This window comes from Oncorhynchus gorbuscha, linkage group LG17 (genome assembly GCF_021184085.1).
Source record: "Oncorhynchus gorbuscha isolate QuinsamMale2020 ecotype Even-year linkage group LG17, OgorEven_v1.0, whole genome shotgun sequence".
Lineage (NCBI taxonomy): Eukaryota > Metazoa > Chordata > Actinopteri > Salmoniformes > Salmonidae > Oncorhynchus > Oncorhynchus gorbuscha.
This window is the reverse complement of record NC_060189.1, coordinates 24,508,336-24,535,146: the sequence shown is the minus strand read 5'-3', so window position 1 is coordinate 24,535,146 and position 26,811 is coordinate 24,508,336. Positions and strand designations below refer to the sequence as shown.

The following is a 26,811-nucleotide window of genomic DNA, read 5'->3' as shown; positions in this document are numbered from 1 at the left end:
CATTTTCGGTATGAGTAGCTGATTATACAATAATATAAAATAAGGGTAAACATTTTTTTAAATATATATAATATTTTATAAATATATTTGATAAATATCCAAATGTTAGCCATGTGTTGGCAAAAATGTATGAATAAGTTGAGAAAGGTTACCAGCGGCAACTTGCCGCACTGGTAGCCTATTCGCGGGTGCTTTTGAAAAGCCTATGTCAGATATGAGTATAATTTGCTCATTATTAGGAATTGAGGAATGAAGTTGACATCATTGGAAAGAAGATATTCTCTTCTATTCTACTGTAGGTATGTAATTCAGAATCGCCATTAAAAAAAAAAAAATATTTTTCCCATGGACCCACTGCAGTACCTCTGGACCCCTACACCCCGTCATTCATTTCATGTTTCTCTCTGCTTCAGCAATCAGAAGGACGCCCTCCAGCCGGCCCAGACCAGATCCAAATGGGGTCTTTAATAAGGACCTGGACTCACTGCCTGCTCAGGCGCAGTCCAACCAACAAGCCATAGTCTCAGCCCTGCAGAAACTGGCAGAGAAGCAGGCTGCCCGCCAGTACAACAGCTCCAGCCACATCAGTCTCCTAACACAACACGTGAGTCTCCTGTCACCCTATCCAAGCCTTCTTTCCTGCTCAACAACTAGATACAGTCATCTGATGCACAGGTAGAGTGATCATGTTAGGAAACAGAACTACTACAATTGTATGATGTACTGTAAAGTGATCTGTCTTGCACAGTGGTCTTACTGTGCGTGTTTTAATATTCTGCTGTGTTGTTAGTGTGTAAACCTCTCTGTGACCCCATGGGGAGTGATGGCTCAGAGCTCAGTGCTGCTTGCTCATCCAGCAGGCGGAGAGGGTTCCTGGAGCCTACAGCCTGTGGGCTGGAGCTGGCTGATCTGAGCGGTGGGGCGGTGAGCTGAGGCTCTGTGTGAGGTCTCATTATCAGATGCACCACAGGGAGTGCTTTCTGTTGATATTTAACAGGCAGTCACTTTTTTGTGGTAATTGATGCTTATAAATGGAAGAATGTGGCAAATTGGCACCGAGTGGGGGAGCAAGGGCTCTGCTTCCTCCACCCCCTCCCTGTTTCCTCTCTTCCCTGAGGGTTTGTCGTTCTCAGTGGGTAAGCCCACAAGCCTCCCACTCTACCTTGCTCCCTCCCTCTCTCTCGCTCTCCCTCCCTGGGAGTTTTTTGTGATGGCACTAGACCACACAGACTGCAGTTTTATGGCTTCCTCTTCTCTGTACAGTATTCTATTCCTCTGAAAGATGTTTTCTGTAATTCCCATGCATAGTTAATCCTGGTAATGGCAAAAGCTTATTTTGCAGTGCAAAATAGTTGAATGGTTTTCACTTAAAGGGTCTGAATATACTTGACCTTTCTCTCAACTCAGATTAGAAGTCATTAAATTACTTATAATAGAGTGTTCTGTATAGAGAAGCAACACCAGGTTCCTCCCACCCTTTGTCATAGTGGTGTTAGTGTGGACAGGGTGGTAGCCTAATGGTTAAGAGGTTGGGCCAGTAACTGAAAGGTTGCTGGTTTGTTCCACTGATTGACCTTTGAAGATTCAGCAATTACTCTTTTTCACATGCCAGGCCTCATCTTTTGGGAATAACCTTAATTAACTAGTTTCACAATGTAATACTTTTGAATGGGGTAAATTGAAGTATTTCTTATCATGTGTAATCAAATAAATATGTGCTGGATTGTCAGTCCTCCCTCTATGTAACTTGTAACTTGAGGGCGTGAAACATGATTACACTTTCATAACAGGCCCATGTACACCCCAACATGATTCAACATGATATAGTATTTAATTCATTACATTTTGGTTTGGAGATGTGTGTTCTTTACTTCCATTGTGGTGAAACGTGATAGTATTAATGTCAAATCTCTTATGTTTCGGGTATATCAAACATATCCACCCAAAACAGAATTGTAAATTTCCTCCCTGTCCCACCCAGGAGAGCAGCAGCAGACACATGTCAAGTGTAATCCTAGTTGGATGCAGTAATGATAGGAATGTGCATATTAAGGTGGCCTGGAGTTGAGAAAAACCTTAGTCCTGATGAACAACATGGGGAGTTCCTTTTGGGGATATGTAAGTTACTCACGGTTGATTGTGAAATGTTGGAATTTCCGATTTCATGGATTCAAACTTACATTCAAATGTAATTATGGATTTACTGAAAATAACTGGCATCCCAGCACTTCTAGGTCAGCATGGTTGAAGAACCTTCACCATTGAGATCTGTTGACAGTGTATTATAGATTCCTTCCAAATCCTTGAGGAATGAAAATAAACTCTGTATTGGGCCCTGAAAAGCTCCCCGACCTGGCTGTGTTCTGTCAGCTCTTGCATTAATTTAAACACCTGTCGTTTAGGAATGTTTGACATTTCCCTTTCTCTGGCATGACTACTAGCCAAACAATTCGTTCACCTGCCCAGAACTTGGCTTTTAAAGCGCAGAGAAAATAAACAGCCCTCCCAGCTAACAATTCTAGGGAGAGAGAACCTTCATTTTGTAATGTTCCCCTAATGTTTGAGTTTCCAGTTCCTTTAGTTAGGGGAACATTCTATTATGTTAGCAAAAACCTTCTGAGAGAACCTTTTTTAGCATATTCTGGTGTTAAATTTGAGAAGACATTCCCTTACGTTCTGTTTGATATTATCTAGAACATGGTTACAATGTTCTCAGAATATACAACATTAATGTTTGAGCTGAGATTTACTTCAAAGTGTATTCACCCTTTTGCTTACACCTATCAAATTGTTTCAGATCTACCCAAATGCCTAGGGAAGAAGGGGTTCGGGTTTGTCCTGGACAGGACCTAACTATTCTGTCCCAAAAAGCACATGCCCTAGAGATATCCCTTATTGGGACACTGGTTAGGGTGTTTGTCATTGGTGCTGTTGGTCTGGGTTTGAAACCCAGACCAAGGGGAGTCACCCTACTCATATTCTTACAATATTACAAATAATGTCATCATTTGGCAACAGTTATAACACACCTATCTGATCTAATTAAAATTAGTTTCTCATTGGAAGATGGGTTTCAGTGGAAATCTAGATAGAGATTTCTCAGATGCTCAGCTATCCTCATCAATCTTCACACGATACCCCATAATTTTTTTTTTTTTAAATAAACGAAAATATCATATTTACATAGGTATTCAGACACTTTGCTCTGTGCTTTTTTGAAGTGCCTTTGGCAGCGTTTACAGCCTCGAGTCTTCTTGGGTATGACACTACAAGCTTGGCACACCTATATTTGGGGGGTTTCTCCCATTCTTCTCTGCAGACCCTCTCAAGCTCTGTCAGTTGGATGGGGAGCATTGCTGCACAGCTATTTTCAGGTCTCTCCTGAGATGTTCAAGTCCAGGCTCTGGCTGGGCCACTTAAAGACACAGAAACTTGTCCCGAAGCCACACCTGCATTGTCTTGGCTGTATGCTTCTGGGTCGTTGTTCTGTTGGAAGGTGAAACTTCACCCCACTTTGAGGTCCTGAGCACTCTGGGACAGGTTTTCATTAAGGATCTCTGTACTTTGCTCCGTTCATCCTTCCCTCGATCCTGACTAAGGGTCTGAATACTTATGTAAATAAAGTATTTCTGTTTTTTATTTGTAGTAAATGTGCCAAAATGTCTCAACCTGTTTTCTCTGTGTGTGTGTGTGTGTGTGTGTGTGTGTGTGTGTGTGTGTGTGTGTGTGTGTGTGTGTGTGTGTGTGTGTGTGTGTGTGTGTGTGTGTGTGTGTGTGTGTGTGTGTGTGTGTGTGTGTGTGTGTGTGTGTGTGTGTGTGTGTGTTAATTTAGATTGAGGTTGTAACTTAACAAAATGTGGAAAATGTCAAAGAGGTCTGAATACTTTCCGAATGCACTGTATAGCCATGTTTTTAATTCACTATCACCATGTTTTTTAATCAATCTTTAATTCTGCATTGTTGGAAAACTACCTGTAAATAATTGTGACGCCAAATTCCTTTTCATTTGAAGCTCTACGGACAATTCGTTCGACCTCATGGCTTGGTTTTTGCTCTGACATGCGCTGTCAACTGTTGGACCTTTATATAGTCAGGTGTGTGCCTTTCCAAATCCTGTCCAATGAATTGAATTTACCACAGGTGGATTCCAAACAGGATGCACCTGAGCTCTATTTTGAGTCTCATAGCAAAGGGCCTGATTACTTATGTATTTTCGTTTTTTATCATTATGGGATATTGTGTGTAGATTGATGAGGAACATTTTAGAATGAGGCTGTAAAGTTTAAAATGTGAAAAAAGGAAGGGGTCTGAATACTAGTGTATATTGCTAAACATGTGAGAATATAGTATCCATTTTTGTGAACAGGGTGGTATACCTAATAAACTATCCAGTGAGGGTATAGTGCTAAGAATGTGACAGTAGGGTGACTCCTCTAGCGTGTCTCGAACCCAGGCCACCAGCACCAATGACAAATGGCCTAACCACTGTCTGGGCATATGCTTATTGGGCCAGTATTTAATATTTATTAGGATTCCCAATTAACTTCTGCCAAGGCAGCAGCTACTCTTCCTGGGGTCTAAGCAGGAAACAACACAACAAATAAAATACATAATATACGTAAATATACATAGCACTACATTTACATTACTTTACAATTTAGCCATTCAGCAGACGCTCCCATCCAGAGCGACCTACAGAGTGGATTCATCTTAAGATAGCCAAGCTGAGACAACCATATATCACAGTCGTATCCCAAGCACGTATCACATACAAAATTAATAAAAATGCCTGTCTCTCCACAGTCACAGAGTAAGGTGTTCTTTTTATCAGATTTTTGACTCTGTTTTTATTGCTAGCTTGAGTTACATGAGGTGGCAAATAGTTCCATTTATACAGCTTTATTTAATACTGTGTGCTTCCCAGCCTCTGTTCTGGACCTGGGGACTGTGAAGAGACATCTGTTTGCATGTCTTGTGTGAAACAGACCGTTGGGTACCTTCTACACATCACACAAAAAACAATAGTGATGCAGTCAATCAATCATCAATTTTGAGGCAGTAGAGATTGACATGAATTTGATTGACATTCGCCTTCCATGTAACTGCATTCGCCCTCCATGTAAGTGCAATATGTGCTGCTCTGTTTTAGACCAACTGCAAATTGCCTATGTTTTTTTTGTTTGTTGCTGCGGCACCTGACCACACAACTGGACAGTAGTCCAGGTTCAACAAAACTAGGGCCTGTAGGACATGTCTGGTTAACTGAGATATCAAGAAAGCAGAGCAAAGCCTTATCATGGACAGTTACCCATTCTAAAACTGACTGGAACTCTATGTTAAGGGTGTCAGTTATTTATTTTACTGTTGCAGCCAACGTTTATACTGTTGAGTTGTCAGCGTACATGCACATACAGGATTTATTCAAGGTCAGTTTAAGGTCATTATTAAACACAGAAAATAATGGTCCAAGCTGGCTGCCCTGCGGTACACCACACTAAACCGAATTTGCATTAGAGATGCTTCCATTAAATAAAACCTGTGTTCTATTGGCCTAGCCGCAGGAAGTAGGGGTTCTGAGTTGCTGCTGAATCCCTCTACAATTTTTTATTGTTGTTTTCTCACAAAAGTAATGGGCCTTTACTTGTCCTGTATTAGCGGACCAATATGGTCTTCTGTAGCACAGACAAAAACAATATTTTTTTTAAAGATCGCTGTACCATGAACCAAGAGGTTGTGAGTTCAAATTACAAGTGAAGACATGTTGAATAACAATTACTGTATACATTAACATGCACAATGTAATCATGTGTGTCAAATATGTAAGTTAAAACGTGCAATAACCTGCCCAGGGACTACGTTTGAAAATTAGCCGGCTGGCTAAAACCGGCACTTTTACTGAAATGTTGATTAATGTGCACGGTTCCTGTAAAAATAAAATGAACTCAAACTCAAAACACTAAAAGCACTGTTCCCTAACCTTGCCAACAAAGAGCTATGAATGAGGGGCCGCCCGGGTGGTGCAGTGGTCTAGGGCACTGCATCGCAGCGCTAGCTGTGCCACCAGAGATTCTGGGTTCGCACCCAGCCTCTTTCGACCTTCGCCTAGTCCGTACAGGAGGTAGGAATGAGACACGATAGTAATTACTTTCTTTTTTTAAATGGCGCCATTTTGGGGGGGGCACAAATGTTCCCATGAAACATGTCTAAAATATTCATAGATTTTGTTCTGAGAACATGACAAACATGTTTTGTGTATGTTTTATTTGACATTTTAAACTGTTTGGATCCTGGATGCTGATTGGATGAGCAGCGTTCCAAGCCTTGCTTTATTGGCCTGCTATCGCGTCAGTCCGAACCACGCCATTTACCTGTGACCACATTCATGATGCAACACTGCCTCTTGTGCCATATTGCTTAGCTAAGGGAATGGTCTCTTGGAAACATTCCTTGCACATCATGGGAACATTCACGGGAACATTCCTATGAGCACAAGTATTAATGACCTAATATGCAGTGGTGTAAAAATACTTTAAAGTACGACTTAATTTGTTTTTTTGTGGTATCTGTACTTAACTTTACTATTTATATTTATGGAAACTTTTACTTCACTACATTCCTAAAGAAAATAATGTACCTTTTACTCCATACATTTTCCCTGACACCCAAAAGTACAACATTTTGACAGCAAAATGGTCCAATTCGCACACTTATCAAGAGAACATCCTTGGTCATCTCTACTGTCTCTGATCTGGCGGACTCACTAAACACAAATGCTTTGTTTTTAAATTATGTCGGAGTGTTGGAGTGTGGCCCTGGTTATCCGTACAAATTTAAAAAGGAATTTTAAATAAGGAATTTTAAATTATTTTTACTTATACTTTAGATACTTAAGTACATTTTAGCAAATCAATATACTTTTGATACTTAAGTATATTTAAAACCAAATACTTGTATACTTTTACTCAAGTATTATTTTACTGGGTGACTTTCACTGTTACTTGAGTCATTTTATATTAAGGTGTCTTTTTACTTTTACTCAAATATGACAATTGATTACTTTTTGCATCACTGCTAATGTCTTAAGGGACTGTTCTTTAAAATTGTGGGAACATTTGTTAGCTAGGCTGTCATTTCTAAAAAGAACTGTAAACAAAATTACTTTTTCCCACTTTGCAGAATCACATAATCATGCATGAGAATATATATTTTTTTAATATCAACTGTCACTCTTAACTGAACTCATCAGAAAACATATTCTACAATTTTCATTTGTGATTCTCTCCTGTCTTTCGCCCCAGTCCACTGCTTTTAATGAGCCCCTCTGTTTGGTTCTGCACTGTATGCTGGAGGGCAGGAGACAGAGAAGGGCCACAGAAAATCTGAATAAGTATTCATTTCCACCAAACTCCCAGGGCAGTATAGACCGTACAGTATGTAGGGAGAGTGCAGCAGCCCCATGCAGTCAGATGATGCTGTAGCATGTACTGTAGTAATGGGGTTGGATACTGTAGCACCTCACTGCTAATTGTGCTGTTATGTTGGTAAACTGATTTGGCTGGTGAGTAATGACCAGAGTCCCTCTCGAGGGGGTGGGGAGTTACGGGGAGGGGGGACCAACTGGCTGCGGAGTGGAGACTGGAGACTAGCTCCGAGATGCACTGTGTACATTTCACACAGCTGGGGAGGGAGAAATGAGACTGCTGCTGCAGCACACAGGGCGGCCTCCAGTGCGTATGAGTCCAATAACAAGAAATCGAAAGCCCTGGTGTCTGCAGTACCATAGTGGGAAGACAAGTAACTCAAGCAGATTATACTTGTTTAATATCACTATTTGCTTGATTATTCAATAAGACCATGTATTGACAGTTCAGGTTTAACCATTTTTCTCTGCAGAGATGATTGCAGACATTTTTCACCACAAATTCTCACGATTTAGCAGTTAGCGTGCCAATGATGAACACGGTTGCGTTTCTGATGCGTTGTCGCTGTGTGTTCTCTTGTCCCTGCAGTTGACCAACCTGAACCTGACTACCAGGGTGCTGAGCAGAGGGGCCATCACCCTGACCCCAGCAGTGCGGCATGGTAATGGGACTGGAGCTGTGACCCAGCGGCCTGTCAGGGCTGTCCACTCTGACACAGGGCCCATCCACAGCACTACTGGGTGAGTCAAACACATACACCCCAACAGACACCTTCCTAAAGAGTTGCACAATGCTCACATGCAACAACGTAATGCATTTATACTGACCCACGTGCAAGAAATTCCCTTGACCATCACTTATGTCCATTGGTTCATTGCGCTACTCTGTCCATGTACTGATAACGACTGTTTATGAGATGGAGTCAAGGGTCTGTTTGGAATGAGATGATTAGTTATATACAGTACCACTGGTACTACATTGGTTGTACAATGAGAAATTATGTGGGATTAAATGCAGTCTTGAATCAAGAAAGGCGGGGTGACTGTCTGTAATACCCCTTGATTGTCACCAGTATACCATCCATTTGTCCATTTGTCATGCACTACACCTCAGTTCCCTTATAAGACCTCTCGTGTTGCTTTGGGCAAAATATTACCATTGTGCTTCACCAGTGGTATTTTCACTCCCCAAAGGCTGTGGAGAGGGAATGGTGCGTTGCAATCTCAACGAGGTTCACTGCCAAAGTAAACAGCAGTTCCTCTCCTCAGAGAGACTGGAGTCTGAGATGCTGGGCAGTTGTATACAGCCATTCAGAGCAGCAGGTTGAGTGTGGCGCTAGGGCAGTGGAGGCCTCATTAAGAATAATCAGAACTGTTTTTACAGACCTCCTCCTGTGGTCTAGTCTGTACTGCATCCACTATACTACATAGTCACTATTTTTATGTCGCGCTGACGGTCAACGGTAACTTGTATTACCAACTTTTGGAGCATTGGAAATGGTGTGCTCTCTTTTTTTCTACCAGTTTAAGCCCGTATAGTGATGGATGTTGCATCCCCTCTGGGAGTTGGAACATCTCTGATCAGTGGCTTGAACAGTCATTTTTGATTAAATGCATCACTGCCATGAATATAATGCACAGGTCTGGCACTTTCTTTTCTTAACCCCACGTGCCACCTGTTTTTACAGAGGCGGCTTGGATCCCATTTGTCATTTTGGAGAGGACTCTCCAAGTGTGTATCTTGAGTGTGCATTTCAAAGGTCTATCCTTAATGCGGATGCCTTTCTCTTGGTCTCCCTTCTAAAGCTTGCCTGTGAGAGGTTCACACGAGCTGTGCTCAACCTCATGAGAGGCTTTTTAGTGGGACTATGCTAAGAGCCTTCACATCGGGGCAAATTAACGGGGAAAATGAACATTTTGAGGATTTTCTGTATAAGCGACATTGGACAATTTTTATAGATGCTTTAGTTTGTGGTAGCCTATTTGGTCACAGTCAATAAATACTCAAGCCAGGTTTAATGGTCTCTGAAGAATCTTTAAATTGAAGACTGAGTTTTTGGAAAAGTATTTTCAACTTCTGGGCTTAATGGGGTATTTCAATGTAGGCCTTTGACTAACAAAATGCTTATTTTGAAGCGTTTTAATTGTGCTTTGTGAGGCTAGCTGTGGAGTTAGCTGATAGCTGCCTGGAGTGTGTGAAGCATGCTGGCAGCCTAATACATTGCATTGGATAAGTGGGGGCAGAGTCAACATTAAGTCTGCCACATAGCCAGTCTGCTCCAACCCTCTTCTCTGCAACCATGCTTTCTCCCTCACATGGGCCAATGCAGACTGCAGAGAGGGAGAGGGGAAGAGAGAAGTGAGCACATGGACACTGTGAATATGTGTGCCAGACTGCGTCACGTGAGTTAAGGGGGGTTCAACCTCTGCTGGATGCTGCTTCTGGAAGAGGTGGCCGAGCAAGGTTTAAGCATACATGGTTGCTCTCTCTATTTTTACAGTGATATGTGAGTGACAATGTCTCAGACAGTTTGGCCCTGATCTCCCGTTCTCTGTTTTTCCAGTCCAGCCCTTCCTTATGTATGGAACTGTGTGGGAATTCCTGGAATGTCTGGCCTTTTCCCTTTTTTAAATGTTTTTATTTCCACAAATGGAGGAAGATGCATTCTATTAAATGTATCATCTCAGAGAGTAGTTGTATGGAGGGAGACAGACGTTAACTTTTACATTTCACATTTTAAATGTAGCCTAATTGTTATGACCTTGATGGATTATCCTCCTTTCTATTGTAAGTCCAAAACAGAAGATGGCGCCGTACTGTATGGCAGCCATTTTGCAAGCTCCAACCCAACTTTTCTATTTTGTAATCTTTTAGCGTTTTATTTTTAATTTCCACAAAATCTATCCGCTATCATTTCTTATAACAGACAAACTTTTGAACATCAGATCTGCAGTTACTTGCCTCAATTCTGGCTTCGACTTTGACTCATCTGCCCTGGGCTCTTTCTATAACTGACCCAATTTTCGGGGTAACCAAGAGGAAAACGCCGGTGTTGGAGACAAGAATGGGGGAGTCCAGGTGAGATTAAGGCGAGGGGAAAACCCGCCACCTCTTCCCTTCATTCTATTGGCCATTGCCATCCTATAATTAAATGGTTGACCTCTGTTCGTGTATTTGCTACCAATGTAACTGCAATATTCACTGCTTTTGTGAAACATGGCTTTAGACAAGATACTACCCATGGCTATCCAATTCGATTCTCCATTCACAGAGCAGACCATTCACAGAGCAGACAGAACAGTCAGGGAAATTGAAGGTGGAGGGTTTTGCCTCTTCATCAAAAACAAATGGTGTGTTGACTCGAGCACAGTGGAAGTCTCGACCCATTGTTCACCCGTCTTGGAATACCTGATGGTCAAATGCTGACCCTTCTACATCCTGGGGGAGTTTTCAGCTGTTATTACTACTGTTGTATACATTACACTCAGGATAAGAAAAATAACAAGTTCGCACTGTACGAGGCTATAAACAAGCAGGAAAACTTGCACCTGGAGGCTGCTTTTCTTGTTGCCGGCGATTTTTAATTCCACATCATTGAGACACATTTTTTAAAATGTTACCTTTATTTAACTAGGCAAGTCAGTTAACAACAAATTCTTAATTACAATGACGCCCTAGTAACAGTGGGTTAACTGACTTGTTCAGGTGCAGAACGACAGAGTTTTACTTTGTCAGCTCGGGGTTTTGATCTAGCAACCTTTCGGTTACTGGCCCAATGTTCTAACCACTAGACTACCTGCCACAACATGATGTCAAACTTCCATCAACACGTCTCCTTCGCCATTACTCTACCCACAAGCAAGCATACAAGGCCCTCCCTCATCCCCATTCAGCAAATCAGATCATGACTCTGTACTCCTTCTTCCGGTTTATAAGCGGCCTTATCTACAGTACTTTCTCCTTTTTGATCCCAGTTCATGTGAGGACTATTATTCTACTTTTTAACTGGAAATCCTCTGAGGTAAACTCATAAAATACTGTTCTTGAGTGCACTAAAGTACGTTGCCACTTAGGAGCTCTGCTGCTAATACTTCATAACAGAAATTTTGATGAGATCCTTCACCTCGTCACAGGACAGCTCAGGTAAAAATGATCCCTTTGTCAGAAGGTTCTCCTGTTAAGAACGTGCCATCCATCACTTTCTCTCTGTTACTTTCCGCACCAACACAAACCCCATTTTTCTTTCCACCCCATTACCCGCAACCGTAAATTTGGCGTAGGGATCTTAGAAAGCGGTGTAACATCGTTGATGAGATATTAGGATAAATTATCTTGATTTTGACTTCGAATGCTGTTTCTTTCATGTAGGATTTCCTGAGCCCCCTACAACTGGGGCCGGTGGTCTGTGCCAAACATACTGAAACTGTTAAGCACGCTGGCTCTTTAAGCAGCAACCACAGGGGTGAAGCATGATGGGTTTCAAAGAGTAGCTTGGCCCTTTGATGTGCCGACATGCTGCCAGGTATGCTGCCTCAGCACTCTGAAACACAGAGAGGGAGACGCTGCTTCTCCACTCCACTCTGCTGTCAACCTGGAGCAGGGGGCGGCTGGCTACACTCACTTTCATAAACACCATTATACTATTACTATATAGACACCTCACAACTCTGTTGTCAGGGGTAACGCTTGACTTCCCGATACTTTGTTTTTTGAATTGTCCCAAACCGCATCATTGATGTGAAATTGTTTGATTTCTCATAGGCATTAATTTGACCTTCTAAAAGTGTCTAACATTTTTTTATTTATCTAACTAGGCAAGTCAGTTTGAAGAACAAATTCTTATTTACAATGACAGCCAAACCCAGGCAACACTGGGCCAATTGTGCGCCACCCTATGGCCGAATGTGATGCAGCCTGGATTTGAACCAGGTACTACAGTGAAGCCTCTTGCACTGAGATGCAGTGTCTTAGACCACTGCGCCATTCGGGAGCCAAAAACATCAGGGTTTTATCATTAGCTCTCTTTTGCTAGTTTAGGACAAGCCTATAAAAGAAGGCCAGATTGCTTAGTCTCTGTATTTGACTAATTGTACCCGATCCTGGATCGAACAATTGGCTCAGGTAATAATTCATTTCCAGTAAGTTTTTTGGGTAACAATAGTTGTGGTTTGAAATTGTGACTGAGCACCACAATTGTGTATTTAGGGTTGTAATACGTCATGGTTGGCACATTCTACTCCCCTCAGTGAGGAGAACACTAATGTCTCTCTCTACCTTGGCACCCAAACGCTCTCTCCACTGTTACCTCCATCTCTGTCTTCATATCCAAATCAAATAAAATGTATTTATATAGCCCTTCATACATCAGTTGATATCACAAAGTGCTGTACAGAAACCCAGCCGAAAACCCCAAACAGCAAGCAATGAAGGTGTAGAAGCACAGTGGCTAGGGAACTCCCTAGAAAGGCCAAAACCTAGGAAGAAACCTAGAGAGGAACCAGGCTATGAGGGGTGGCCAGTCCTCTTCTGGCTGTGCCAGGTGGAGATTTTAACAGAACATGGCCAAGATGTTCAAATGTTCATAAATGACCAGCATGGTCAAATAATAATAATCACAGGCAGAACAGTTGAAACTGGAGCAGCAGCACAGCCAGGTGGACTGGGGACAGCAAGGAGTCATCATGTCAGGTAGTCCTGAGGCATGGTACTAGGGCTCAGGTCCTCTGAGAGAGAAAGAAAGAAAGAGAGAATTAGAGAGAGCATACTTAAATTCACACAGGACACCGGATAGATATAAAAAACTGACCCTTGCCCCCCGACACATAAACTACTGCAGCATAAATACTGGAGGCTGAGACAGGAGGGGTCAGGAGACACTGTGGCCCCATCCGATGACACCCCCGGACAGGGCCAAACAGGAAGGATATAACCCCACCCACTTTGCCAAAGCACAGCCCCCACACCACTAGAGGGATATCTTCAACCACCAACTTACCATCCTGAGACAAGGCTGAGTATAGCCCACAAAGATCTCCGCCACGGCACAACCCAAGGGGGGGGGGGGTGACTCAGTGACTCAACCCACTCAAGTGACGCACCCCTCCTAGGGACGGTATGAAAGATCCCTAATAAGCCAGTGACTCAGCCCCTGTAATAGGGTTAGAGGCAGAGAATCCGAGTGGAAAAAGGTTGAACCGGCCAGGCAGAGACAGCAAGGCCGGTTCATTGCTCCAGAGCCTTTCCGTTCACCTTCACACTCCTGGGCCAGACTACACTCAATCATATGACCCACTGAAGAGATGAGTCTTCAGTAAAGACTTAAAGGTTGAGACCGAGTTTGCGTCTCTCACATGGGTAGGCAGGCCATTCCATAAAAATGGAGCTCTATAGGAGAAAGCCCTGCCTCCAGCTGTTTGCTTAGAAATTCTAGGGACAATTAGGAGGTCTGCGCCTTGTGACCGTAGCGTACGTGTAGGTATGTACGGCAGGACCAAATCAGAGAGATAGGTAGGAGCAAGCCCAGTAAAACCTTGAAATCAGCCCTTGCCTTGACAGGAAGCCAGTGTAGGGAGGCTAGCACTGGAGTAATATGATCAAATGTTTTGGTTCTAGTCAGGATTCTAGCAGCCGTATTTAGCAATAACTGAAGTTTATTTAGTGCTTTATCCGGGTAGCCGGAAAGTAGAGCATTGCAGTAGTCTAACCTATAAGTGACAAAAGCATGGATTAATTTTTCTGCATAATTTCAGGACAGAAAGTTTCTGATTTTTGCAATGTTACGTAGATGGAAAAAAGCTGTCCTTGAAACAGTCTTGATATGTTCTTCAAAAGAGAGATCAGGGTCCAGAGTAACGCCGAGGTCCTTCAGTTTTATTTGAGACGACTGTAAAACCATTAAGATTGATTGTCAGATTCAACAGAAGATCCCTTTGTTTCTTGGGACCTTGGACAAGCATCTCTGTCTTGTCCGAGTTTAAAAGTAGAAAGTTTGCATCCATCCACTTCCTTATGTCTGAAACACATGATTCTAGTGAGGGCAATTTTGGGGCTTCACCATGTTTCATTGAAATGTACAGCTGTGTCATCCACATAGCAGTGAAAGTTAACATTATGTTTTTGAATGACATCCCCAAGAGGTAAAATATATAGTGAAAACAATAGTGGTCCTAAAACGGAACCTTGGGGAACACCAAAATTTACAGTTGATTTGTCAGAGGACAAACCATTCACAGGGACAAACTGATATCTTTCAGACAGATAAGATCTAAACCAGGCTAGAACTTGTCCGTGTAGACCAATTTGGGTTTCCAATCTCTCCAAAATAATGATCGATGGTATCAAAAGCAGCACTAAGGTCTAGGAGCACGAGGACAGATGCAGAGCCTCGGTCTGATGCCATTAAAAGGTAATTTACCACCTTCACAAGTGCAGTCTCAGTGCTATGATGGGGTCTAAAACCAGACTGAAGCATTTCGTATACATTGTTTGTCTTCAGGAAGGCAGTGTGTTGTAGCGCAACAGCCTTTTCTAAAACTTTTGAGAGGAATAGAAGTTAAGATATAGGCCGATAGTTTTTTATATTTTCTGGGTCAAGGTTTGGCTTTTTCAAGAGCAGCTTTATTACTGCCACTTTTAGTGAGTTTGGTACACGTCCGGTGGATAGAGATCCGTTTATTATGTTCAACATAGGAGGGCCAAGCACAGGAAGCAGCTCTTTCAGTAGTTTAGTTGGAATAGGGTCCAGTATGCAGCTTGAAGGTTTAGATGCCATGATTATTTTCATCATTGTGTCAAGAGATATAGTACTAAAACACTTGAGTGTCTCTCTTGATCCTAGGGCCTGGCAGAGTTGTGCAGACTCAGGACAACTGAGCTTTGAAGGAATACGCAGATTTAAAGAGGAGTTTGTAATTTGCTTTCTAATAATCATGATCTTTTCCTCAAAGAAGTTCATGAATTTATTACTGCTGAAGTGAAAGCCATCCTCTCTTGGGGAAGGCTGCTTTTTAGTTAGCTTTGCGACCGTATCAAAAAGGAATTTCGGATTGTTCTTATTTTCCTCAATTAAGTTGGAAAAATAGGATGATCGAGCAGCAGTAAGGGCTCTTCGATACTGCACGGTACTGTCTTTCCAAGCTAGTCGGAAGACTTCCAGTTTGGTGTGGTGCCATTTCCGTTCCAATTTTCTGGAAACTTGCTTCCAAATAACCACAGGGCCACCATTTCTGATTCTGCAGTACTCAAGAATCGCTCAGACCCTGGTCACCGCAACACACATACTGGTATCTTTGGTTTTGTTCAATATTTTGTCAGACTGTTGTTTTACTTGGTCGGATGTTGTCGCAGCATTTAATTCCAGTACATTTTGTGACTGTCCATTTGCAGAGCCTATTTGGCTCCCCAGAAAACTCAGGGAAACTTAAAAATGAATGGGGCAAAAATGGTTTGATATCTTTCCTCCTTTCAATAAAAAGCTTCTTTTTTTCCACCTCAATTGGACCCAGATGTAGTGCTGGTAGTAAGGTATCCCCTTAGGCAGGGGAGAGAGAAATTCCAACCTGGGATAAGGGGACCATGTTACAGAGTTGACATCGACACCCTAGTAACATCCCTTCCCCCCTCAACAGGCAGTATGGACTAACCCCCCCCCCCCATTTCAGTCACACACATGAGAGATGGACTTATGCACTGCACTCACACTGGCAATTTGAACCCATCCACCAGCTCTCTGCTTCTCAACATTGTAGGCTCCAGTACTCTGTGTTTCATAGTTATCATATCAATGTCCCTCTAGATGGAGGACTAGGGGGAGAAAATACAGTATCAAAGTTTGGACACACCTACCCAGGGTTTTTTCTTTATTTTTTACTATATTCTACATTGTAGAATAATAGTGAAGACATCAAAACTATGAAATAAGTATGGAATCATGTTTAACACTTTTTTGGTTACTACAAGTATTTTACCTATTTGGAAAAGACCAAGTCCATATTATGGCAAGAACAGCTCAAATAAGCAAAGAGAAACAACCGTCCGTCTTTACTTTAAGACACGAAGGTTAGTCAATCTGGAAAATTTCAAGAACTTTGAAAGTTTCTTCAAGTGCTGTCACAAAAACCATCAAGCTCTTTGATGAAACTGGCTCTCATGAGGACTGGAGGAATGGAAGACCCAGAGTTACCTCTGCTGCAGAGGATAAGTTCAGTAGAGTTAACTGCACCTTGCAACCCAAATAAATGCTTCACTGAGTTCAAGTAACAGACACATCTCAACAGCAACTGTTCAGAGGAGACTGTGTGAATCAGGCCTTCGTGGTCAAATTGCTGCAAAGAAACCACTACTTAAGGAACACGAGCAATGGAAATTTGGTCTGAGTCCAAAATTGAGATTTTTCGTTCCAACCGCCGTGTTTTTGTGAGACATCGAGTAGGTGAGCGGATCGCATGTGTGGTTTCCACCGTGAAGCATGGAGGAGGTGTGATGGTGTGGGGGTGCTTTGCTGGTGACACTGTAGGTGATTTATTTAGAATTCAAGGCACACTTAACCAGCATGGTTACCACAGATACGCTATCCCATCTGGTTTGCGCTTAGTGGGACCATCATTTGTTTTTTCAACAGGACAATGAGCCAACACCCTCCAGGCTATGTAAGGGCTATTTGACCAAGGAGGATATTGATGGAGTGCTGCATCAGATGACCTGGCCTCCACAAATACCCAACCTCAACACAGTTGATCGTTTGGGATGAGTTAGACTGCGGAGTGAAGGAAAAGCAGACAACAAGTGCTAAGCATAGACTCCTTCAAGACTGTTAGAAAGACTGTTAGAAAAGCATTCCAGGTGAAGTTGGTTGAGAGAATGTCAAAAGTGTGCAAAGCTGTCATCAAGGATGGCTAAAAATCTGAAATCAATTTTGATTGGTTTAACACTTTTATTTTGGTTACTACATGATTCCATATGTGTTATTTCATAGTTTTGATGTCTTCACTATTATTCTACCATGTAGAAAATAGTAAAAATAAAGAAAAACCCTTGAATGAGTAGGCGTGTCCAACATTTTGACTGGTGCTGGAAATACCCCTGAACCCCTGAGCCTGATGTCCACATTGACCAGCTAGGCCAGGACTTGGAGGTATGGTGGGCTGAAGCAGCATGATGTCATTTCATAACCGCCTTTTTCCCACATTCGGTGCCGAGTTAGATTGATGCTGCACATGTGCTCAGCTCACACTGCTGTGTTATTGTAAGTCATATCAGCATATTACAGTACAGTGAGTTCAGCAGGGTTCACACTGACACCCACATGCTGCAGGCAGGCAGAGCAGGCTCCAGGCTGCTACAACTGCACACATGTACTGTACCAGTGATGGGAAACTCAGATGTGCCAGTTTTTTTCCCCCTTTCCTATTTGTTATTTATTGTGCTGGAATTGAATGGCCAGGAACTGAGGCCCCTGATGTGGGACTCAGAGGATTTGTGATTTGGCCTCCCATGTAGCTCAAGTGGAGAGATATTGGTAAAGACTAACTGAAGCATACTGTACTTGGAATAGTTTTGGGGGAACATGCTTAAATACAAAAAAATGGAGGCGAAACCATCCATCAGGGTTTTGTTTTGTCTTGTGGTTATTTGGACTCTGTTGTCTTAAAGGGTTCACAGACAGACCTTTGTTAGCAGAAGAGGGTGAAAAAAGTTTCAATGGCTCTGGGTCACACCAGTTGTTTTTGCAATATACATGCCATTACGTGAAATGAGCGGGCGGATAGCGCGTTCACATGACTTTCAGATCCCTTGTGTCTTTGTTTGGCTACGCCGGACGGGAATATTTTTCATGTAGCCTGTGTGAGCGACACTGGATTATTTTCCCGCAGCGTGCATTGTTATTCAAGATTAATTGAATTCTAATTTTAGACCTTATCTCAGTTCTGTTCTAAAAATGTCCTGGTGAATTGTGTTATTTCAAGTCTGATAATATTTTATTTAACTTTTACTGAATACAAATGTTATTACAATGTTATCTATGTTTCTAATATAAAAAAAACATAAGCCTGTCATGAACTAGCACTTGACTATCCCCCACCCCTCCCATTGCTTTAGATGGGGCCAAAAAGGCTGAAAGGCTTAGTCCTAGTGAAAGATAATCCAGTTACAAATGTGTGGAGCCGTTCAAAGTTTGGCTTTCCAGGTTGTGGCTTTGTGATGTGGATGGAACGTGATGCACTGAGAGCCCTGAGGCGGGAGAGGTTTCAATGTTTTCTAAGTGCCCCATGTTTGCCACGGGTCGGCTCTCTGCTTTGCCTCTTTGATTGGTCAGTTTTGACAGGAGGGCATCTGGGTGCAGCGGCTGGGGTGCCGCACGCTGTCTAGTCCCCTTTACTTGTTGTTCAGTCTTACTACTCAACATGTGGAGGGAAATAGGCCATGAGCTAACACTACATTTCAGTCTTGGTTGCATAGTCAAGTGACTGATGATGAGATGGTAGGCCTAAATACTTACATGGCTCCCAAATGCTGTTATTTCTGTTCCACTGCTGTCTGAGCCTAACCTTTTGCATCAGTAAAAGCTAGATGCTCAGTTCTTAATTTATCAAGCATACAGTACACATTAACTTTGGAACTATTTTGATCTAATTTATAATAATAATAATAATAATAATAATATTTGCTCCCATAGCCCCAGGGCGCCGAGAGATGAGGAGGGTCTTTGGGATGGGGAGACCCAGAGTGCCTACAACCTGGTGAGAGGCGTCGGCCCCCAGCAGCGCTACCAGCCCATCCCAGGCAGCTACCAGCTCCAGTTCGCCATACAGCAGCTGCAGCAGCAGAAGTTCCAGTCCCGCCAACTGCTTGACCAGAGTCGCACCCGCCACCAGGTCAGTGAGCTGCAGTCCACAATACCACAGACCGAATGGTAGGGTAAATGTGGCTGTGGAGTTTAGAGAAAAATATCACTGCTATGTAGTTCTGGTTGCCTTGGAACTATTCAGCCCCACGAAATGAGAACCATGCCTTCCTGTAAACCACAGGCTGAATGTGGAGAACCTCATGTTCAGGTAGACCCAGACTAGAAACCCTGCAAGACTGTATATACAGTGTGGTGAGAGTGTATTAGAAACGCTCCTTCTCTCACTGGCTGAAAGTTGCACACAATCCAATCCTTGGAACCAGTGTTCAGCTTTATGTCAAAACCATTTTACAGACTTTTTGTGATTTTCTCTGATTGGGGTTCAGAGAAACACTAGAAGTTGCAATTCTCCCTTTCCATCCCTTGATCTTTCCCTCTTACTCAAATAAAGCATAGATGTAAACACTTAGTAGGGTATTTGAGTGCTATTGAATTATAATTCAGGAAAACCCTCATTTCTTTTGGTCTGGGCAATATCAACTGCTTGTTTTTGTTAAGCAATGGGGATACTCTCCAAAAGCTCCCCCATCACCCGTAGAGGAAAGCCTTGATGTTTGTGCTTGCAAAGTTATTCTGGGAATTTCTCCTCCAACCGCCGAACAAAATGGTGTCCAGTGGGAACATCCTCACAGGGAGCTCGTTTCTTGAAAGCAAACATGAATTCTCACACCAAGCGAACTCTTTGTTCTACTGAGTCTGTGCTTATATTGGAAGGTAAGTAATCAAGGCTGGCTGCCCACAAGGGCTCCGCCGTGTCAATGCCACTGATTCTACACTGAATAAGAAGCCTAATCCCATCATTCACAGCTCATATCAGATTCTACATTCATTTTGTTCCCATTACAATGCTGAAACTGATTTCTGAGGCATAACTTTTCTAAACCGTTATAGTTACAAAACCTTTTAGTCTTGCTTGACTAGTCGTGCCATATGCGATTTCTGCCATTGCTGAATGAGATTAAACTGAATGCCTTGGGTTACTTGGCACTATATATAATTTTGAAACTGGGAAAAAAAAAACGCATTGGTTCTTAGACAGGAAATCTGTGTTTATTCTTCTTGCAGCATTTGTTGTAGAGCCGTTCTATGAATGGAGGCTGGGGAGAGACTAGAGGTATATTTTCTGGGTGATTTAAATATTGACTGGCTTTCATCAAGCTGCCCACTCTAGAAAAAGCTTCAAACTGTAACCAGTGCCTGCAACCTGGTTCAGGTTATCAGTCAACCTACCAGGGTAGTTGCAAACAGCACAGGGATGAAATCATCAACATGTATTGATCACATCTTTAGTAATGCTGCAGACATGTGCTTGAAAGCAGTATCCAGACCCATTGAATGTAGTGATCACAATATAGTAGCCATATCTCGTAAAACCAAAGTTCCAAAGGCTAGGCCTAATATAGTGTATAAGAGGTCATACAATAAGTTTTGTAGTGATTCCTATGTTGTTGATGTAAAGAATATTGCACTAGACACATTTATGAAATTGCTCATTCCAGTTATTAATAAGCATGCATCCATTAAGAAAATGACTGTAAAAACGGTTCAATCCCAGTGGCTTGATGAGTAATTGAACAATTCTATGGTTGAGGGATGTGTCAAAAGCAATGGCAAATAAATGACACACACCAAGAAAAATGTATTTGTGTGGAGGTGCTGACTAAAGGCGAATAAACTATTAAAATAGACCCAATAAATTACTGGGAGTTTATATATGGAGTGTGTGACTCTTTATTTTGATAGTATAAAGAATGATAGTAAAAAGCTTTGGAGCACCTTAAATTACATTTTGAGAAAAAGGGCAAACTGCTCCATCATTCATTGAATCAGATGGCTCATTCATCACAAAACCAACTGATATTGCCAACTACTTTAATATTTTTTTATAGGCAAGATTAGCAAATTTAGGCATGACATGCCAGCAACAAACGCTGACACTACACATCCAAGTATATCTGACCAAATTATGAAAGAAAGGCATTGTAAATTTTGAATTCCGTAATGTGAGTGTGGAAGAGGTAAAACAATTGTCTATCAACAATGACATGCCACCGGGGTCTGACAACTCGAATGGAAAATTACGGAGGATAATAGCGGACGATATTGACAGTCCTATTTGCCATATTTAAAATGTAAGCCTACTAGACAGTGTGTGCCCCCATGCTTGGAGTGAAGCAAAAGTCATTCCGCTACCTAAGAATAGTAAAGCCCCCTTGGTCCGCTATTTGAGCCAGTAAATCAGCCTGTTATTAACCTTTTTAGTAAACTTTTGAAAAAAATAGTTTGACCAGATGCAATGCTATTTAACAGTAAACAAATTGACATCAGACTTTCAGCAGGCTTATAGGGAAGGACATTCAAAAAATGATTGAGGGCTGTTTTGGGGGCTGTTTTGTTAGACTTCAGTGCAGCTTTTGACATTATCGATCAGAGTCTGCTGCTGGAAAAACTTGTGTTATGGCTTTACACCCCCTGCTATATTGTGGATAAAGAGTTAACTGTCTGACAGAACACAGAGGGTGTTCTTTAATGGAAATCTCTCCAACATAATCCAGGTAGAATCAGGAATTCCCCAGGACAGATGTCTAGGCCCCTTACTTTAAAAAATCTTTACTAACGACATGCCACTGGCTTTAAGTGTCTATGTATGCGAATGGCTCAACACTATACATGTCAGCTACTACAACGACTGAAGTGACTGCAACACTTAAAGAGCTGCAATTAATTTCAGAGTGGGTGGCAAGGAATAAGTTGGTCCTAAATATTTCTAAAACTAAAAGCATTTTATTTGGGACAAATCATGCACTAAACCAGGGGTGTCAAAGTCAAATGGACGGAGGGCCAAATAAAAATTTTAGCTACAAGCCGAGGGCCGGACTGTTCGAATGTTCATTGAAATTTTTTAAAATGACGCATATAGTCTAGTGAACCTAATTGAACCTACTGAAAACCTAACAAATATATTCCAATATGATCAGATAAATAAAGCAATATTTTCTTATGGCTCTGTCAGTAATCTTTAATTTTCAACAGACACAAAAGACAAATTTCCTTTATATAAAAATCCCCATAACATGAACATTAAATGAAAGAAACCGGTATTCAAGGCACCATCAGTAGCCTATATTTTCTATTTTAGCAAAAGTGGGCTAAATTTACTTCAAAGAAAAAAACAATAATAGCAATTTTCTATCATCCACTCAACTGAAATATTTTTAAAATATAATTGGATTGAAATACAATAAAATAAAGTGCAAAAATCTATTAATCAAAAACAACACTTTGTTTAAGGAGAAGTAACATGCAGTGAAAACAAATATTAAACTTTAACTTTTAAACTTGAACTGAGTAAAAACTCTAAATATGTGATTGCACAGTAATGTTCACTTGTTTGAGGTTGAGGGTGATACTTGGTGGTGTCCCATCTTTTCCACAAGTTCATCAATGTTCGGGGTAAGGCTCTGAGCTGAGGAAATCCTCAGAATTGAGTGGAGGTGTTCAGCAGTAAGTCGACTTCTGTGTGATGTTTTGTTCAAGTTCATCAAAGAAAACAGTTGTTCACACAGGTATGTGCTGCCAAACATAGACAACGTTTGAGCAGCCTGGATGCGCAGCTGGGGCATTGTGTCGGGGAGGAAACGGGCGAACTCCGCAGCACCCACTGCCGCATATTTTGCCCTCAGTGCATCATTGCATTGGAGGTCAATCAACTCCATTTGGAGGTTTGGTGGTGAGCTTTCCACGTCAACAGCAAATGGGTTACCGAGCAGTTCCAACCTGCTTTTTTGTGCTTCAAAGTCAGCAAATCGGCGTCGAAAGTCAGCGGCAAGCATACCTATTTTATCAGCCAACTGTGCGCTCGGGAACGCACTGGTAGAGAGCTTCTCTTTCATGGTCTGGCAGCTGGGAAAGTGGCTCAAATTTTCTTTCCGTATCTGCGTCTCCCACAGAGTCAGTTTGGTTTTAAATGCCTTCACTGTACTGTACATATCAGAGATGACACGATCCCGACCCTGCAGCTGCAAGTTCATTGCATTCAGATGACTCGTAATGTCACACAGAAAAGCCATTTCACACAGAAACATTTCGTCTCGGAGTTGTGTTGTGTCTTTCCCTTTGCTGTCCAAGAACAGACAAATCTCCTCACGAAGCTCGAAACATCTTTGAAGCACCTTTCCCTGGCTTAGCCATCGCACCTCTGTGTGATAAGGCAAATCACCATGCTCCGTTTCTAACTCCGTCAGAAATGCCTTGAACTGGCGGTGATTCAAACCTTTGGCTCTGATAAAGTTAACTGTGCGCGTGATGATGCTCATTACATGCTCCATTTTCAAGGCTTTACCGCACAACGCTTCCTGGTGTATGATACAATGATAAGCTGTCAGCTCACCTGTCGCGTTTTCCTCTTGCATCTTTTCCCGTATCTTCGCCACCAGTCCGCTCCTGTGTCCACACATCGCAGGTGCTCCGTCGGTTGTCAAACCCACGAGTTTTTCCCAAGGCAGCTCCATCTCATTTACACATCTTGACACCTCTTCATACAAATCATGCCCCGTAGTTGTGCCATGCATAGGACGTAAAGCCAAAAACTCCTCTGTCACGCTTAGGCTGGAGTCCACTCCGCGGATGAAAATTGACAACTGGGCAATGTCAGAAATGTCGGTGCTCTCATCCACAGCCAAGGAATATGCAATGAAATCTTTTCCCTTTTTCACAAGCTGCTCTTTTAGATTGATGGACAACTGGTCTACTCTCTCGGCAATGGTGTTTCTGCTCAGACTCACATTTAAAAAGAGTTGCCTTTTTTCTGGGCAAACTTCGTCACAAACTTTAATCATGCAGTTTTTGATGAAATCCCCCTCCGTAAATGGCCGGGCTGATTTAGCGATCTCTTCTGCCAAAATAAAACTGGCCTTGACAGCAGCCTGGCCTTGTGATTTGGCTTTTTTGAACAGAGCCTGTCGAGATTTGAGGCCTCGTTTTAATTCCTCTGCCTTTTGTAGCCTTTGTTCCATGTCCATATTCTTGTTTTTGTCCGCGTGTTTCGTTTCATAATGTCGTCTCAGATTATACTCTTTCAGTACCGCCACACTTTCTCCACACAGAAGACACACAGGTTTTCCAGCTACCTCCGTGAACAAATACTCCGACTCCCACCTTGTTTGAAACCCCCAGTTCTCAGTGTCCACCTTCCATTTTGCCATTTTTGATGGGTATCTGAAAGTTAATTTTACTGTGATGCTGACAACTGCTGTGCCAATAAATATTGAAATGAAGCAGCCTACTGCTCGGTGCGTCACCGTTGCATTGTGGGAAATGTAGTATTGGTGCGTGTAAAAGATCTGCGGGCTGCCGGCTTGCTGCGGTCTGCGGGCCGGTTCTAATAACAAATCAAGATCATCCCAGGGGCCGTAAAAAACCTTCTCGCGGGCCGGATGTGGCCCGCGGGCCTTGACTCTGACATATGTGCACTAAACCATTAACCTCAACCAAATATTCCAATAAATAATGTGGAAGTTGAGCAAGTTGAGGATAATTGTGTAGTTTAGAGCGTGTAGTCTTAGAGTGATTATCTTAATTTACCGAGGTTAGCTAGCCAGCTATTTGTCGTCCTTAACGTAGGAGACTCTGCTAGCTAGCCAACAGCTAGCCAACGTCTACTGAATAGAACTTCCGCACTCAACAACCCGGTCGCATTCCGCTTCGCTCCACAGGTAGTATCACATTTTTCATTTCATTTCTTTACAGCACAACGGTTTGATTTGTTTGATCGTAGCTAGCTACATAGCTAGCTACATAGCCGTCTGTGTATCAAAGATAATTGTGTAGTCTAGAGCGATTTTCTAGGTTAGCTAGCCAGCTATTGTCGTTCTTTTAACGCAACGTAACGTAATCAACACTGCTAGCTAGCCAGCTAGCCCCCGAATAGCGACACTGTAGAAACTATTACACTCAACGGAACGACTTGATTAGTGTAGTGTCAACAACGCAGTCACTGCCAGCTAGCCTACAAAGTCAACAACGCAGCCACTGCCAGCTAGCCTACTTCAGCAGTACTGTATCATTTTAATAATTTTAGTCAATAAGATTCTTGCTACGTAAGCTTAACTTTCTAAACATTCGAGACGTGTAGTCCACTTGTCATTCCAATCTCCTTGCATTAGCGTAGCCTCTTCTGTAGCCTGTCAACTATGTGTCTGTCTATCCCTGTTCTCTCCTCTCTGCACAGACCATACAAACGCTCCACACCGCGTGGCCGCTGCCACCCTAATCTGGTGGTCCCAGCGCGCACGACCCACGTGTAGTTCCAGGTCTCCGGTAGCCTCTGGAACTGCCGATCTGCGGCCAACAAGGCAGAGTTCATCTCAGCCTATGCCTCCCTCCAGTCCCTCGACTTCTTGGCACTGACAGAAACATGGATCACCACAGATAACACTGCTACTCCTACTGCTCTCTCTTCGTCCGCCCACGTGTTCTCGCACACCCCGAGAGCTTCTGGTCAGCGGGGTGGTGGCATCGGGATCCTTATCTCTCCCAAGTGGTCATTCTCTCTTTCTCCCCTTACCCATCTGTCTATCGCCTCCTTTGAATTTCATGCTGTCACAGTTACCAGCCCTTTCAAGCTTAACATCCTTATCATTTATCGCCCTCCAGGTCCCCTCGGAGAGTTCATCAATGAGCTTGATGCATTGATAAGCTCCTTTCCTGAGGATGGCTCACCTCTCACAGTTCTGGGCGACTTTAACCTCCCCATGTCTACCTTTGACTCATTCCTCTCTGCCTCCTTCTTTCCACTCCTCTCCTCTTTTGACCTCACCCTCTCACCTTCCCCCCCTACTCACAAGGCAGGCAATACGCTCGACCTCATCTTTACTAGATGCTGTTCTTCCACTAACCTCATTGCAACTCCCCTCCAAGTCTCCGACCACTACCTTGTATCCTTTTCCCTCTTGCTCTCATCCAACACTTCCCACACTGCCCCTACTCGGATGGTATCGCGCCGTCCCAACCTTCGCTCTCTCTCTCCCGCTACTCTCTCCTCTTCCATCCTATCATCTCTTCCCTCTGCTCAAACCTTCTCCAACCTATCTCCTGATTCTGCCTCTTCAACCCTCCTCTCCTCCCTTTCTGCATCCTTTGACTCTCTATGTCCCCTATCTTCCAGGCCGGCTCGGTCCTCCCCTCCCGCTCCGTGGCTTGACGTCTCATTGCGAGCTCACAGAACAGGGCTCCGGGCAGCCGAGCGGAAATGGAGGAAAACTCGCCTCCCTGCGGACCTGGCATCCTTTCGCTCCCTCCTCTCTACATTTTCCTCCTCTGTCTCTGCTGCTAAAGCCACTTTCTACCACTCTAAATTCCAAGCATCTGCCTCTAACCCTAGGAAGCTCTTTGCCACCTTCTCCTCCCTCCTGAATCCTCCCCCCCCCCTCTTCCCTCTCTGCAGATGACTTCGTCAACCATTTTGAAAAGAAGGTCGACGACATC

General features: G+C 42.9%; 1 protein-coding gene across 6 annotated transcripts in view; it reads left to right on the top strand.

The window, feature by feature from the left end:
* The window catches only part of ttll5 (tubulin tyrosine ligase-like family, member 5), a 96,696-nt gene that overhangs the window by 42,190 nt on the left and 27,695 nt on the right, over positions 1 to 26,811 (top strand). For all 6 annotated transcript variants that reach the window (XR_006832917.1, XM_046309461.1, XM_046309460.1 and 3 more), the window contains 3 exons: positions 414 to 604; positions 8,010 to 8,161; positions 19,096 to 19,294. Coding sequence is in view for 5 of the 6 variants with exons in the window: in XM_046309461.1 (XP_046165417.1) it covers positions 414 to 604; positions 8,010 to 8,161; positions 19,096 to 19,294 (542 nt within the window). In the remaining variant the exon portion in view is untranslated. The remainder of the gene's footprint in view (positions 1 to 413; positions 605 to 8,009; positions 8,162 to 19,095; positions 19,295 to 26,811) is intronic.